The sequence below is a fragment of the Stegodyphus dumicola genome, chromosome 2 (genome assembly GCF_044657685.1).
Source record: "Stegodyphus dumicola isolate Sdum_Otavi_A_Nest chromosome 2, ASM4465768v1".
Lineage (NCBI taxonomy): Eukaryota > Metazoa > Arthropoda > Arachnida > Araneae > Eresidae > Stegodyphus > Stegodyphus dumicola.
The window spans coordinates 65886633-65902085 of record NC_140769.1 but is presented as its reverse complement, the minus strand read 5'-3'; the positions used below and the strand labels follow the sequence as shown (position 1 = coordinate 65902085).

Below are 15453 nucleotides of genomic sequence, written 5' to 3'. Positions count from 1 at the left end.
ATTATGTATCTGTTTTATAATTATTATTAGTTTTTTTTTTTTTTTTTTTTTTTTTTTTTTTAAGTTTTGTTTTTTGATTATAAGTTTGAGTTTACTTCGTCATCAGAAGCCATCTGCATAATTATAAGGCTATATTGTGATGAAAATTTCTCTTTAATTAGCTTTACAACAAAATCATTATCATTGTCAGATATTGTTCGCATTTCGTTTAATCTTCAAAGTTAATGCCAGCCATTTACTTTTCTTGAAAATTGAAAGGCACAGAAAATTTTGTTGAAAGAGAGATAGCTTACATTGATTTAAGAGGTGTCTATTTTCAAAGTACAGTTATAGGGGTTTCTTTTCGTAACAAAGTAAATTAAACTAAACAAACCTTTAAGAACGATTTAGTATCCGCAATTTCGTTTTAACCGAGAGATGAGATAGGGAAATTTCGTCGTAGATACCTATTTATGTTTCGTCTTTCTATGTACACATATACCGCATTCATATCAGCCCTTTAGGCGACGTTATTTTGTAATAATTAGTCATACGCATGTATTTTCAGTTATGAAACTGATTTAGGTAAAGCAAAATATTTATGTTATGGCATTTTTAAATAAAAAAAAATTCTCTTGTTTTTTTTTTATATATTCCTCGTGTGTATTTGGTAAAAACGTATACTCATTCTAAAATTAAAACACGAAAAATTGACCTCCGTACGATAAAACTTGGTCCAGATATTTAATATTTTTAAAGACTGAAATAACATCCAGGAGTTCAGGATCTCAAACTTTAAAACTGAAGCGTGAAGTATTTAAATTTGTACGTGGTACCTAAAAATGAAATATATGTCTATGGGAATGTTTCCCATGTGAATAGACTAAGTGGCAAGTATTGCTATGCAGACTCTCATGAAACCTTTTGATCAATATAAAAATTTCCAAAAAAGAGATCTTAGCTACAGAATGTTATAAAAATAGATTCTGAAAATTTGTAGTTGGCTTCGGTAAGAGGGTCAACACAATCATTTGCAAAAATTAGAAAAGAAGAAAAATTCCACACCAATTTTATTTTATTTTATTTTAATTGTTTTTTCAGTGACTTTTAGATCATGATTTTAAAATAGCAAAATTGTATATCAATATTTTTAATCTATATTTTTCATTTAAAGTCTTATAAACGATTTAAGTGAAAAAGCATTCAGCATACCAAATGTAATAAAGTTATAAATTTAGGAATATTACACATAAATTAAAAAAATTTATGTGTAATATTCCTTAACGCTAATGATATATTAAAATAAATATCAGTACATAGCACAGGGATACCACGAAAAAATGTTAAATGGGAAAAATCACCTCGAATCGAATCATTCTAATTTATTTTTTAACCTCCCATCAAGGACACTTCTTCCTACGCACTAAAAAGGAAACTTTGCAATTAAATATCTCGATCAGCTTCTGTCATGCGGAAATAAAATGTTTTGTGTCTTATTTTTGTAACGAATATAAACGTTTTCTAAATATAAGTAAAAATATATGTAAAGAAATGGGAATTATATATGAAAAGTTAAATTTTGTAGCTTTGTAGAGACATTAGGTACTTTTTGGGAGCAGACAAGACGAAAAATGAGCAATCGCCTTTGCCGGGAATCGAACCACGGACCTCTGGAATACAGGCCCAGCGTGCAGAACCACTACACCACGAAGGCACGCTAGGAAGGCGGGAGAAATAGCTTATAACTTTTACAAAATTGCTCATCTTTTTAAATTAAAAATTCTAAAATACGAATCTGCATCGTTTCAAACATTTTTGTAATTAAAAATATATGTTTAGGTCCAAGGCTTTGAAAAGCTAGGTCGCATAAGAATTTTTATGGATACAGAGCATATATTATGCGAAAAATAAACAGTACGAAGTAAGGTATAAATTACATGCAAAAATAAAATATGTAGAAAAATTTTCCACATATAACGTATTTGCCGGCGTATAAGACGCATCTCCTTTTCTTATACACATTTTTGAAGGATAAAACTTTATTACTGATCATTATAATGAATTTACAGAATTTTAAATATAAAGTAAAACAAAGTAACACATTTTGGCAAATACCCATTCCATCTGGGAAAGAATACCTTTTAATCTTCTTCAAAACCCGGATACTCATCTCCAGAGCTAAATCACGAGTCACTTGGAACCTCTTCTAAATCAGCATCCGAGTCCTCATACAACAAATTGTCCTCTGTACCATCCAGTGCATAACTAATGCCATACTTCTTAAATGCCACTGTCTCTGTTTTTTAAAGCATGCCATGTAGCTTTCACTCATTCAAAATCGAAAAGAGGAAATTTTGAGAAAAGTGCGTCTTATACGTCGGCAAAAACGGTAATTAATTTTTGTATGTATTTTATACATATCATTGTGTTCTCCGTTTTCATCTCTTAAGCATGCTTTTTTAGCATCAAAATATTTATAGTTCTCTAATTAGGACTTCTATATTTATTTCTTTTTTAGTTGAATATATATTTCTTACCTGGTCGTATGCAAGACCATCCACAAAGACCGTCACAAAGGCATCTTTTCCTGGCACTTATACAATCTGCGTCAGAACTGCACTTCCGTAGGCACTGTTGCCCTCTGGCAGCTGCTTCTTCCCTGTTGCGTAAGCAGCCTTCGGGATCCACAGGGACTAAAGGGTCCACCTCGTAATCTGGAATATAAGGCTCTACAGATTAATGTAGATGAATTTCTTTAGCGCAACATGATAGTCACATTACTTTTAAATTAGCTTATTATTCAACCAAAGTAAAACATTCCAAATTAACATTTAAAACTAAAGCAAAGAACAGTTTGGGCTTCGAAATAAACAGAGAATACATTTTATGCCAACTGCTAAAATCTCTGAGTTAATTTACATTTGTAAATCATTGCAAAGAGAAGGAAGTTTTATTATATATTAAATATTTATTAGAAATTGTATTTGTAGGCTCCAACAAATGGCGTTGTAAGAAAGCCTCCATTAGAGGACGCAAAATGGAGAAGTGCGAGCGAGATAGAAGAGCGAAAACGAGAGAGCAATTTGTTGTTTCCCAGCATACAGTTGGATGTAAATATGTAAATAATTAGTTCGTTAATAAAATGAGTTTAATAATAATGTGTGACATTCTGATCAGTAAAGCTGGGTCACCAGCTAACATATTATTGCAGTTTATGTTTCGGTATAATTACAAAGGAAATTCACAATGTACGTAAATGTACAATGTACATACTGTTAAATATGTCTATACTGCTAAATTTTATAAATGTAATGTTTTACCTCTTTTGTCAAATTCTTCTGTTTTACTGTTATATACATATAGGAAATTTTCCCCAGTCCATAACATATGGTACATATATATTTTAACACGAAATCACAGTATTTGCTACTTTACAATACTTTAATTCAAAATTCTGCTTAAGCACTTTTACGTTAATTTATAATATCATTTTGTTCGAATATCTACCTTCTACAGAGGTAAGCCATTTCTCTTAAGTTTGGTTTATTTAATTACGATAAAGCACACTTGTGTTATCTGCCTAAGAGAAGGTATGACTTCCTGGAGGTTTTCTAAGGGAAACTGGCTCGTTACCCATGCGGGAAAAGACGAAAACGTTCATGCAGTCAGCCAGTTCGCCGGAATTCGAATCCCGAACCGAACTACCAATGTTCAGCGACTTTACGGCTCGGCCGCTGGTGAGCAGCCCCTTTCGCAAAAAACTGGAATATGATATTAGGTGTACTTGGAAGATGATGTCAATGCTTTTTGTTAAATTATGAAAATAATTCAATAAGTGAATTAATTATTCAAAATAGTTAAAGAAGTTTTATCTATTACAGGTCTATCACAGGAAATGAAATAATAAAAAATAATTTCATTTTTACAGCAGAAATTATGACCTCTCATTTATACGAGTACTATTGCTAATATGCATTTGCACTGTAAACTTTCTAACAGTGTTGCAATATTTCTGATAGACTAGTTTATGTTTCATTGAAACAAAGCATAAAACAAGAATGCAGCTTTTATGCAAATGACTTAAATTAAATTTAAAAAAATTGTACCGGCAAAGTGGTTAATCGTCTCACATTTCAAATATTTTATCTTAATTTTTAAGAATATTAGTCGATTATTATCTTAGTTATTATTGAAAAATAATTCTTTAACATTTTTTTTATTCAATGGAATTCATTTAGGGCTCAAACTCGTTTTACCTAAAAATTCCTACTTTGAAATAATACTTAATAGATTTTATTTTTATTCAAAATGTTAAGTTGAAAAAAAAAATTCAATATTCTGCAGCTGCCCAACCGGGATAGTGGTTAGCGACGCTGACTGCTGTACCGAAGGGCCTGGGTTCAAATTCCAGAGAAGGCACGGGTGTTTGTAAATGTACAGTGACATAGGGCATAAGGGCACTCTAAAGATGCTTTAAGTCGAAAGTCGTCTGGAGAGGTTGGAAGTGGGGAAGAGGGGTGGGAGACACTCGGACTCTTTCCTCAGAGGTGTTCTGCATCAAAATTGGAGGCAGAAATGAGCAAACAGGAGATACTACTGTCCGTCAGTCTTGACGAAGACAGGTGCAATGTTGCACTCCTTGCCAAGATGCATTTCGCAGGCTTGTTCTGATGTTTTCGTCAGACCAGCGAGATAAGTCACATCAACAGTATTCTTCAGAACATGCATTTGTATGAAGGAGAAAACAATTTAGTTTCTGTCCCTATATATTGTATAATGTTATATTAAAAACAAAGACATTAGCAAATTAAAGTCCACCAGCAGCCGAGCGGTAAAAGCCGCTGAACACTGGTAGTTCAGTTCAAAACCCAGCGAACCGCTTAAGCTGCATGGACGTTTTTGCAGTTTACTCCATGTATAATGTGGAAACGAGCAAATTTCCCTTAAAAAGACCTCCACGGTACATCGCTCCCTTTCAGTGTAGAGCCTAATGGCGAAATGCGTAATACATAATAATAATACATTTAGCAATTTTAAAATTTAAGTGTCTATACTTGATTTCTCATTCAGTATTTAAACACTGCAGTGATCAGTTTCCCAAAATAAATTGATTAAATTTACTACTGCCGAAGAATTTTCGAATGCGAACAACTCGTTTGGAATTTCATTTTGCAAATATTTTCACTTACCAAATTTAGTAGACGTAAATATTTAGACAATGAAGCTGAAAATACTCGCTGAGCAGTTTAATGAAGAGGATTCTACTAGGCATTTAAAGAAATTTGCAAAATTTCTAGAAATAGTAATCATTTTAAAGGGCTTCTATATGCTTAATAGTTTACACTTCGAATTCAACGGTAGATAGGATTTAACTGATTTTCGTATTGCCTTTAAGAATATAGAAAATGTAGTTGAGTGAATATGCTTTTGAGAATCAGTGAATCTATTATTTCATTAGAAAAAAAATATTTATATTACACATCGGAAATATAATGTTCAGAGTTTTTTAATTAATTAAAATAAAAATATTTGCAATATTTATTTGTATATTTTTGTGGTGTCCGCCTCAAAATATTTGAAAGCAAAACGAAATGTTCAAAACGTTTTCCACAATAAATAATAACTTATAAAATATTACTTTTCACTGAAACAAATTACTCTAAAAACTATCTTCGATCCAGTATTAAGCTGAATTACATGAATAATGATATAATTTAAATCTAGTTAGTTTTAAGTAATTTTTATAAATATTTCCAATTGAGAATATAAGAACTATATGGTTAGCATTATAACTCTGTGGTATGAGATTGATTAAAAGCGAATACTTACGTTAATGGTCAATTTTAACCCATTGGCAAGTTATCTGTCTTAAAATTATAGCCACAAAAGAAATCAAATCCTACAATTTAAACTACAAAAGCAAATTAGAATAAATACTTGTCTTATTAAACTAGCAGAAAGTAATACTCTTAAACTATGCTGCAAATTTTCATATTTACGTTACTTTCTGGTCTGGCCGAACATTGTGATTTGAGACGAGAAAGATACGATAGAGTTTAAAAGCCCAGTGTAACCAGTCCTTTAACATAAACTGTTGGACTAACTGTGACAACAAGGCTACCCTCTGGTGAATAGCCAGAGAAGTATTTCAGTAAAAGCCAAGTGTCTAACTTTATAGGTTGTGTCAGACTCTTACTCTCCAGTTTTCTTAATGTTAAATGTAATGTCCGCGTGTAATTTAAACATGTTAATAAATGATTGTTACACTATACCGGACTCTTCTATGATCCTATCTAAAACGACACCCTCACAAAGTGGCGCATAACCCAAACTACCATAAACAACGACTCACTTGGCTTTTTCAAATAGTTCTAATTAACAAAACACAATTAACAAAACCATTGCAATTAAGGGCGGTATAATTATACATTTAAGTTACAAAGTAAATCTCGGGGAACAGCATGCTTGGTTCATAACTTCCGTATATCGACTGACGGCTATTAACTTTATTGGCCGGTGTTTAATCCGGCGGCCGCTAGGTGGCGCTCGTTGAGCCATGGGGTTTCACTAGCTATTAGCAAAATTTAAGAATTGTTACTAGATAGTGAATTTTGTAGTTTTACAACCTGAATTTTGTTCATGCAGTATGAGATTAAATATATACTGACATCTGCAGAACTGAATAAAAAAAATTATATAAATTTAAAATTTGAGTCAAAATTTTGAAAATTGAACTTTTCAGAAATCAAACAAATTCAAAATTTAATCAGGAACTTGGCATCTTGTTGTAATAAATAATTAAGAAAATGGAAAAATTAATTTTATTATTATTAAAAAATCTGATGTGGATACCACATGACTTCCTTGCATGGCCTATTAAATTATACACATATTTTGCTGCATTTCATTTAAACATATTTCCTCGAATTTCATTAGAGGTATATTTCTCATTCAATTAATGCAGTTCTCCCTTCGCGGCAAAGCAAAAATAGACAAAATTTCAAAATATTCTTCATTAAAAATCGTAAAATGCCGAAAAACATAAAACACCAAATACAGTTATAACAGTTCAAAAAACAGAGTTTTTACCCCCAAACCAGCAATTCGGCCAGTAGGAAAGAAGGCATATTTTTCGGTGTTCAAAACAGAAAGTTTACCTTTTGTCTCACTCGGCAGAATGACATGAAGGTGCAGAAACTGACCTAATTCACTAGTCTACTTAGTTTCAAATGTAAACAAATTGCCGTTCATTAAGCTTAATTCGCCACTTAAACTTTTAAATTGTTGATAATTCAACAACAGTTGCATGCAAATTTACTAGAGGCATAAAAACCATAAATGGAAAATAAAAACCACATAATTCAATGACTTTTAAAGCAAAAAATGCACAATTTAATAACATACAAGAATAAAAATACTAAGCTCGAAGTGGTGATATATATATATATATATATATTAAAATCATAACAAGAGGCTAAAATATAAGCAAATTTTTAAACCAGTCCTGCTCTGTAGCTGCGGATTGAAGTAAAGTAGTCTTAAATATTCTAAATTGGAGTTAAAGCAAGGTTATTTCTCAACAATATTAACATTAGCAATCGTGTAAAAGTCGTTTAACACAAAATTCAAGCATATCAAAATTAAAATAAGAATTCATAGTAGTACAAACTATGAATTCTTATTTTAATTTTGATACGAATTCTTATTTTAATTTGTTCTCAAATGAACCAGAAGAACGAAACACGTTTTCGAAACATATTAATCGACTTTTGGGAAGCTTTAATTCATTTTCCCATAATGAGTTCTAATCTGGAGTTTCACTAAAAGGATATTAATTATTATTTTTATATTGTTTATCTTGTATTTTTTCCCTTTTGCATTTTAATTTTTTTTTTTAGAGTTTGTACTACTATGAATTTTTATTTTAATTCTAATTATTGAGGAATAACCTTGCTTTGACTCCAATTTACTCTTAACTTTAGAATCTTGAAGCCTCTCTCTCTATATAAATACATATGCATATATTTATATACGATTGGTGCAGACAATGGCAACCAAGAAGAGAGGTTCACAACTAAATGTTATAGCAGTCCTATATGCAAAGTTTCAATGTCCTACAACTACTCGTTCTTGAGGTATGCGAAATGATATATACATACGTATATACGCACGCACGCACGTACGTACATGAGTCACGAAAATGTACAGACGGTACGTACGTATGATGTACGTACAGGCGTTACGTATGTACGTAGAGACGTCAGGGAAAACAGTCTTTTCTGAAACCATTTTAAATTCATTTTACAATCCTTTTTAGCAAAAATAGTCCTCTGTTCTGTTCGTAGGTACAGATGTCACACAGAAACAACTCGTTGAAATGATTTCGAGAGCGGTTGAGATGGATATTTTCGTTGAAATATGATACACGAAATGTTTCGCGATTACAGTAGTAAAACATGTACTTCCTTTACTTCGTAGAAGGAAGTAAAAGGAAAGAAATTTAGGAAAACGAAAGAGACAGGCTATCATTACATTTCAAATAATTTTTATATTAATATGGTTCCTTTACTACTTCCAAAGATTTATTTGTTCAGATATTCAATTTAAAATTCACAGGAACATCAATACAAGTGTCTATTTGTTCAAAGAAATAAATCAACTTTCTAATTATTGGAATGATGCGAAGAAATTTGTTTTCAAGATCCACTTAGAATGGTTTGAAAAAAAATCAAAGTTCAAGCACATAGGAAATAAAAATGTAATAAAGTTGCTTTTAATCTTTGAATAAGTAGGTATTTTAACTTTTAAGAATGAAAGAGATTTAAAAACAAATATCCTTTAATTTCAAACGACTAAAGGTATGAAACTTGAAGCACATTTCTTCTCTAGTAAATAAACTAAGTAGTTTTAAGTGCTGAATGATGTTGCTTACTCTTCTTCTTTATACGTTCTGTTTATCTAATTTAAAAGAAAAAAGTTTATTCTAGTTAAAATTGAATTATGACACTAAAAGAAAAGGCAGTTTCACCGATTACGTCAACTAAATTTATTTGCCAATGAAATGCGAATTAAATGCAGAGTAATGAACCTGGTTGAAGATCCGTATCTGGTGACGATATTTTAAAAGTTATTACGTTTTGGCTTAATTTTTAATTAAAAAAGTGTGCTTTTCAAAATGATTTAAAATCGATCTAGAAATGAATTCAGAAAAGTAGTACTTTAGTATACGGGCTATTAACGTCTTCTTTAACGAATAGCGGAATATCGTAATCACTCCTGTTTCTTTTCCCCACTTTCTACTTATCTGGAATTGGAAATATGCGATTTTTTATTTCGATTTATCTTGATTTCTATGAGGTGTATATGTTACGGTGAAAGACCGAAATCTGGAGAAAGTCGACTTTCACCGGTGAATGTCAACATTCACATAGTCTCTTGGTGTATGTCCGAAATATTTTCCAAATACTCTTGACTTACACCGGTCAATGTCGACATTCACCATGTACTAATGGTGAATGTTGAACATATAACAATATTATATTTTCTTCTCCGTAATTCAGTCGCGAATAAACGCACTTGAAACTTGAAATAAGAACTTAAGAACAGAGAACCTAAAACACACAATACATTCAAAATGAGAAAGGAAAATAATAGAGGTTAAAAACTTACTTAATTATACAGTACGTTCTAAATGAGAAAATAAAATAACAGTAATAAAAAACTTACTAAATTATGTGATTAAAATCTTATTTATTGCAACAACTTAAACTATTATGGCACTTTATGACCTCTCTTTTAGACTTACACCAGAGCATATCTGTGATTGTCGACATACACCGGTGAAGGTCCGAATATATAAGAATGTAGTGCAATATTCGATCTTTCACCAAAGTATTTGGTGAATGTTAACATTCTCCGGTGAAAGTCGACATTCTCTAATTTCGGTCTTTCACGGTAACTTATATATCATGTATTTAACAATTTTGTTAAAACAATTTTATTTCTGCTTATTTATTTATATTAATAGTACCAGCAATTAGTATGCATGTAATGCAACTTAATTTATTTGCTTTCTTTTATCAGTTCTCTGAATTATACATATATATATATATAATTTTCTATACCATGAAGCCAACATGGAAGAAACGTCGTAAAACTTTCATGAAAGGTGCTGTATGCTGGGCTATGTACATCACTAGCTTACTAGCGCGTACAAAGCAGACATGAGTAATGACATCATAATGGGAAGCATAATCATCATGCATAATGAGAAGATTGCACAAAGGTTTCTCATTTGGAAATCGCAATTGAACACTGATTGTTTGTGTAAAGGTTGTGCTTTGCCTCGTGTAAGAAGGAAACACTCCTACCAGTAGATTTCAAAATTCGACCGCGGGAGGACTGTAGTCAATCTTGACTGCGGTTTATCGTTCTGCAACATTGTTGCAGGTTTTAGTCGGGATACAATGATTGACAGGCGACTTAGGAGTCGATGGGGAAAAGGAGTCCTCTAGGCCAATACTGAACATCATGCAGGATCTTCAGCAGGCCCAAGCCACTAAAGGCAGAGAGGATAGAATCTTGTCTTCTCAGGCTTCCACGATCGTATCAGGAATTTGTATGCAGAAGTATTCGGACAATTAGTGTGTAGGACGGTAAGTATCTGGATGGGCAGTGCGAGAATGTACAGCAACATGGATTGTCAGCACGGTGACATCGTTGCGGCTTCCATTGACGCTGCAGCAGGGACAAGTTCTCATACACTGGTGAGACAACCGCCGACACTGGGAAACATGAGTGTCACAACGTCGTCTTTTTAGACGAATCCTGATTCTGCATACAGTATCATGATAGACGCATCCGTGGTTCGAGACACCGAGAAGAACGATCCTTGACAGTATATATATATGTTATAATAAGCATTAATTTTTCTAATTTTTCATAATTATGTGTTATGTAAGATAAAAATGTATAAATCAGAATTATAATATAACTATAAAGATTAATTCTTCCTCTCTATTCTAAAATCGTAATAACTTATCTGCATTGCGTCATTCAAATTAATCATGCGATCTTACGTAACCGTTAATACCAGATGCCTCTTGACGACCAATCACCGAATTGTAAACCAAAACTTTTCTCTTCGCGTGCTTTCATCTTTCATAACTACGCACTTCAGCTTTGCTCTTTACGCTGCTAAGATGTAATTTCGCTGGCTTGCTTGCTATCCCAACAATATCAAAAATGTAAATCTTCTGTGGAAAGGCACGACTAGAGTGCCAAGTGATTGTGGCCACAAATATCAATTGGAAATAAAAATGGAATTAAAACTGCCTCGACTGCCAAGTTCTTTAAATACTACGCAATCAAAAATCTTCTTCAATTATGGATCTAAACTCGCATCGACACTGCTCCGTTATTTCCTGCTGTGGTGTTTTGCAAGTGCTTCAATAAATAATCACGCGTAGTGTTTACAGATTGAAAGTAATATCTCGATAAATTGAGAAGTTCGAATGATAGTAAAAAGGAATATTGAATTTGCTTCGCCGATCTCTACAATATTTAGAAAAAAAAAGTGCTTTAAATCATCAGTGAATTACCGTTTAGGAATTCAGCATTACAGCGAGTTCAAGGTCGATCTGAGTTGGTGTTTGCAAGTATGTGCGAGAGAAAATTATTTGCACTTCCGCTTTTTCAACAGCTCAAAAATTATTACATTAGTGTGAATCTAGCTCAGGAACTAAATTATTTAATGTGCATCGGATTCTATAGTTTTCATTTCAACTTTGGTTAAAATTTCTGCAATTTGTTTTGATAAAATCTGAAATTCTTGTTCATCAAATTTTCTAATTTTTCATAATTATGTGTGAGCAAATTACATAATTAATTTTAAGCTATTTAAATTATTCACAGGGAAGGATATTAAGATAAATTTTTTTTGAGAATTTTGAATACGAATTTTATAATTATTCTAAAAATAAAGAAGTTAAAAATAAGTGAAATTAGTACAGATAAGTAATATGAAATTATGGTAAATGCATGTTAAAATTTGTGGGTTATTGTGTGTTAAGTATAGTATGATGAGGGTGTACTGGTGCCTTCAACAGAGACCTGTAATTACCTCTGTACCAGTTTTTCCTTTTACCCTCTTCATGCAAGATAATGTTGGAGGCTCTCATTTTATGAATGCATGTAAATTTTTTTATTATTATATTTTTTTATTATGGAATGTATTAGTGCAGTTCTCAAAGGCCAGTTACCTTAATGCAAGGAACGGAGGCCTTTTCAAGTAACTGTCTAGGCACCCTGGGCCACCAGTGCAGAGAACACACTGGTTAGCTCAAGAGGACAGCCCTATTGATGGATATGTTTGTTTAGAAGTATTGCGAGGCTTCCAGTTTGGTAAAATCAGGAATTGTAAATGAAAGATGATAACGGTGAAACCATAAATTCTGAAAATCTTAATCCTATTATTTATGATGTTAAATTATAATTTATCAATATGAAAATTAATATCATAAATATTTATGTGCATTACATTTAATTATAAGTAATGATTATGTAAAAGTTTATTTTGCGATATTCTGTAATAACAAGAACCTTCCCTGAAGAATTATGATTATGTGAATTCTCAAACAAAAAAGACTTTTGGACTAAAATGCTGAAAAAGTCAATAGGACTCTAAAAATTAAAAATTTATTTAAAAAAAAATTGATATTTATAAATTATACTTTTATAGAATCAAAATTTTATGATTTATGTTTTTCTTTTTTATTTGCTAGTGCTTTAACTCTTTCTCTTTAAAAAGGCTTCTCTGTCGCTACGCCTTTTTCTTATTGAAGGGGGGAATATGTAAGATAAAAATGTATAAATCAGAATTATAATATAACTATAAAGATTAATTCTTCCTCTCTATTCTAAAATCGTAATAACTTATCTGCATTGCGTCATTCAAATTAATCATGCGATCTTACGTAACCGTTAATACCAGATGCCTCTTGACGACCAATCACCGAATTGTAAACCAAAACTTTTCTCTTCGCGTGCTTTCATCTTTCATAACTACGCACTTCAGCTTTGCTCTTTACGCTGCTAAGATGTAATCTCGCTGGCTTGCTTGCTATCCCAACAATATCAAAAATGTAAATCTTCTGTGGAAAGGCACGACTAGAGTGCCAAGTGATTGTGGCCACAAATATCAATTGGAAATAAAAATGGAATTAAAACTGCCTCGACTGCCAAGTTCTTTAAATACTACGCAATCAAAATTCTTCTTCAATATGAATCTAAGCACAGATCGACACTGCTCCGTCTTTTTTCTTTGTGCTCTTATTATGACATATATATATATATACACACATAAGATCCATACATAAGATAAGAAAGCTATACAAAATTGCTTACTTTAATAACATATATATATATAGTGGATGACTCGTACAAGTGATTTAATGTAAATATGTAATTAAATTTCTCCATTCTCTTTGAATTCGGCTTTCAAGATCAGTAAAATACTTTATACGTATTCTAATGATTTACTTGCAATCTTTCCTTTTTATTAAAAAAAAAGCCTTTTTCATTTCTTTAAGACGTTTTAATAGCTCGATTGCGTGAAGAATGACGACTTTTACTAACAAAAATTTTTTTCATTTCCTCAACATTTTTGGCCAACTTAAGCAAAAACTTCGACATTTAAGCATTTTGTCTAGCTCTCTTTTAGAACAAACCTGCTTAAAACGACACCATACTCTGACAAGCTACCTCTGACTTTATAACCCCCACTGGGCCTCCTTTTTACCGGAAGCCTCCATCGGCACAGCAACAAGATTAGGAAGACTAGCTTCAGATTTGATTGCCCTGCTATTCGTTGAATCAAATCTGTCTGTTAAGTTAGTTCGAATTTTGGCAACCTTTCTACGTCTAGATTTTTCACAGCTTAATTGCTGTAAGAGCTCACGTCTACAAGCAGGTATGATTTTTGGATTTTCTTAGGTTTTAACATTTTTCTTTTCTAAGGGATTTGACTAATACTCCCCCACCCCTCCACTGGGCCCTCTTTTTCTGGAAGCCTTCTTGGCATAGCAACAAGATTACGAAGACTTGTTTCAGATTTGATTGCCCTGCTATTCGTTGAAATTGACTGTTTCAAACTTCTCGTTGCCTTTCTGTTAAGTTAGTTCGAATCTTGGCAACCTTTCCACGTTCGGGGTTTTCACAGCTTAATTGCTGCAGGAGCTTTCGTCAACAAACAGGTACAATTTTTGGACTTTCATCGATTTTTAACAATTTTCATTTTTAAGCAATTTCCTCTTTCCTTTTTTTGCTTTCACAAGTTTATAACTTTGACTATTTTTTTAAGTCAAAAGTTTATTCATTTACGCAGTCAGGACTTTCAACTTAATTTTCATATCTGAAAATTGTTTGATTAATTGTTTCAATTATTCATTTTGTCTTTTTGTTTCTGGTTCGTATTCTAGACACTAGATCTCATTCCCGCTATGATATAGTTTAAGAAACTGCTATTCTGTCTCGCAGTAGTCTTTACAGCAAGCTTTTCGATTTCCTTTTTGCTGTTCTATCAAAATTAGAGGTATAAATTGAGAAAAAAAGTTTCCTCATTTTGATATTTTCAATTACATTTAACCTACTGTTTTTAATTTGTTTATCCCAAGCATGTTCAAAAGTTGCTGAGTTGTGATGCACCTATCAGCTTTTACCCGAAGAACGAATTTTCTCCACATTTTCCTCATTTTTAGAAGTTGAAGGGCACTGTATCTTTCGTTCATCTACAGCATTTCATGCCCACATTTAAAGCGATTGTACCACTCATACACTCATGGTCTTCATACTGGTGCATTCCCCATATACTGTTGGAATCATTTCTAACATTTCGATTGCAGATTTACTTATTGTAACAAAGTTTAGAGTTATAATGTTGTTCCATCTGAAAGCAAATATTTTGGTACAATATCTTCTCAGTAAATGAAAATAACTCCAGCGTTTTGATACGCAAACGAGAAAATAACTAGTTCTAACTATCCTTAACAAAAGTTGGAATGTCACTCTTTCTAAACTCACATTTATTCTTTCACTTTTCATTTTATTGTTTAGGCTTGAAATATGTTCTATTACTTTAGGGGGCGCACCTTATTTCTGAAATTTATGAAGTAATGTTTCAACTGCTTTTCTATTTTATCAGCTTTTAGTTTCGTTCGATTTCAGACCTAAAACTTTATAGGCACAATATGTGTAGTAAAAATCCAATATGCTGGCATCTATTGGTTTGGCACATCTGATAATACAGCACTCATTTTACTGACATTGTTACTCACAATGAGGCTACTAACTTTTCTATCGCAATATTTGGTAAGGTTTCATAAGTATTTTTACATTTTAGTCCTTTTTAATTAGATCTTTGTTTTAAAACGTCTCATTTATATATCATGTTCTCGCTTTATCTTTCTTCCTTTAAAA

General features: G+C 32.0%; 1 protein-coding gene across 3 annotated transcripts in view; it reads right to left on the bottom strand.

Annotated features, from left to right (window-relative positions):
• LOC118190665 (sushi, von Willebrand factor type A, EGF and pentraxin domain-containing protein 1-like) overlaps positions 1-15453 on the bottom strand; it is a 693686-nt gene that overhangs the window by 313360 nt on the left and 364873 nt on the right. For all 3 annotated transcript variants that reach the window (XM_085810736.1, XM_085810734.1, XM_085810735.1), the window contains exon 2: positions 2517-2708. In XM_085810736.1, coding sequence (XP_085666862.1) covers positions 2517-2708 — 192 coding nt within the window. The remainder of the gene's footprint in view (positions 1-2516; positions 2709-15453) is intronic.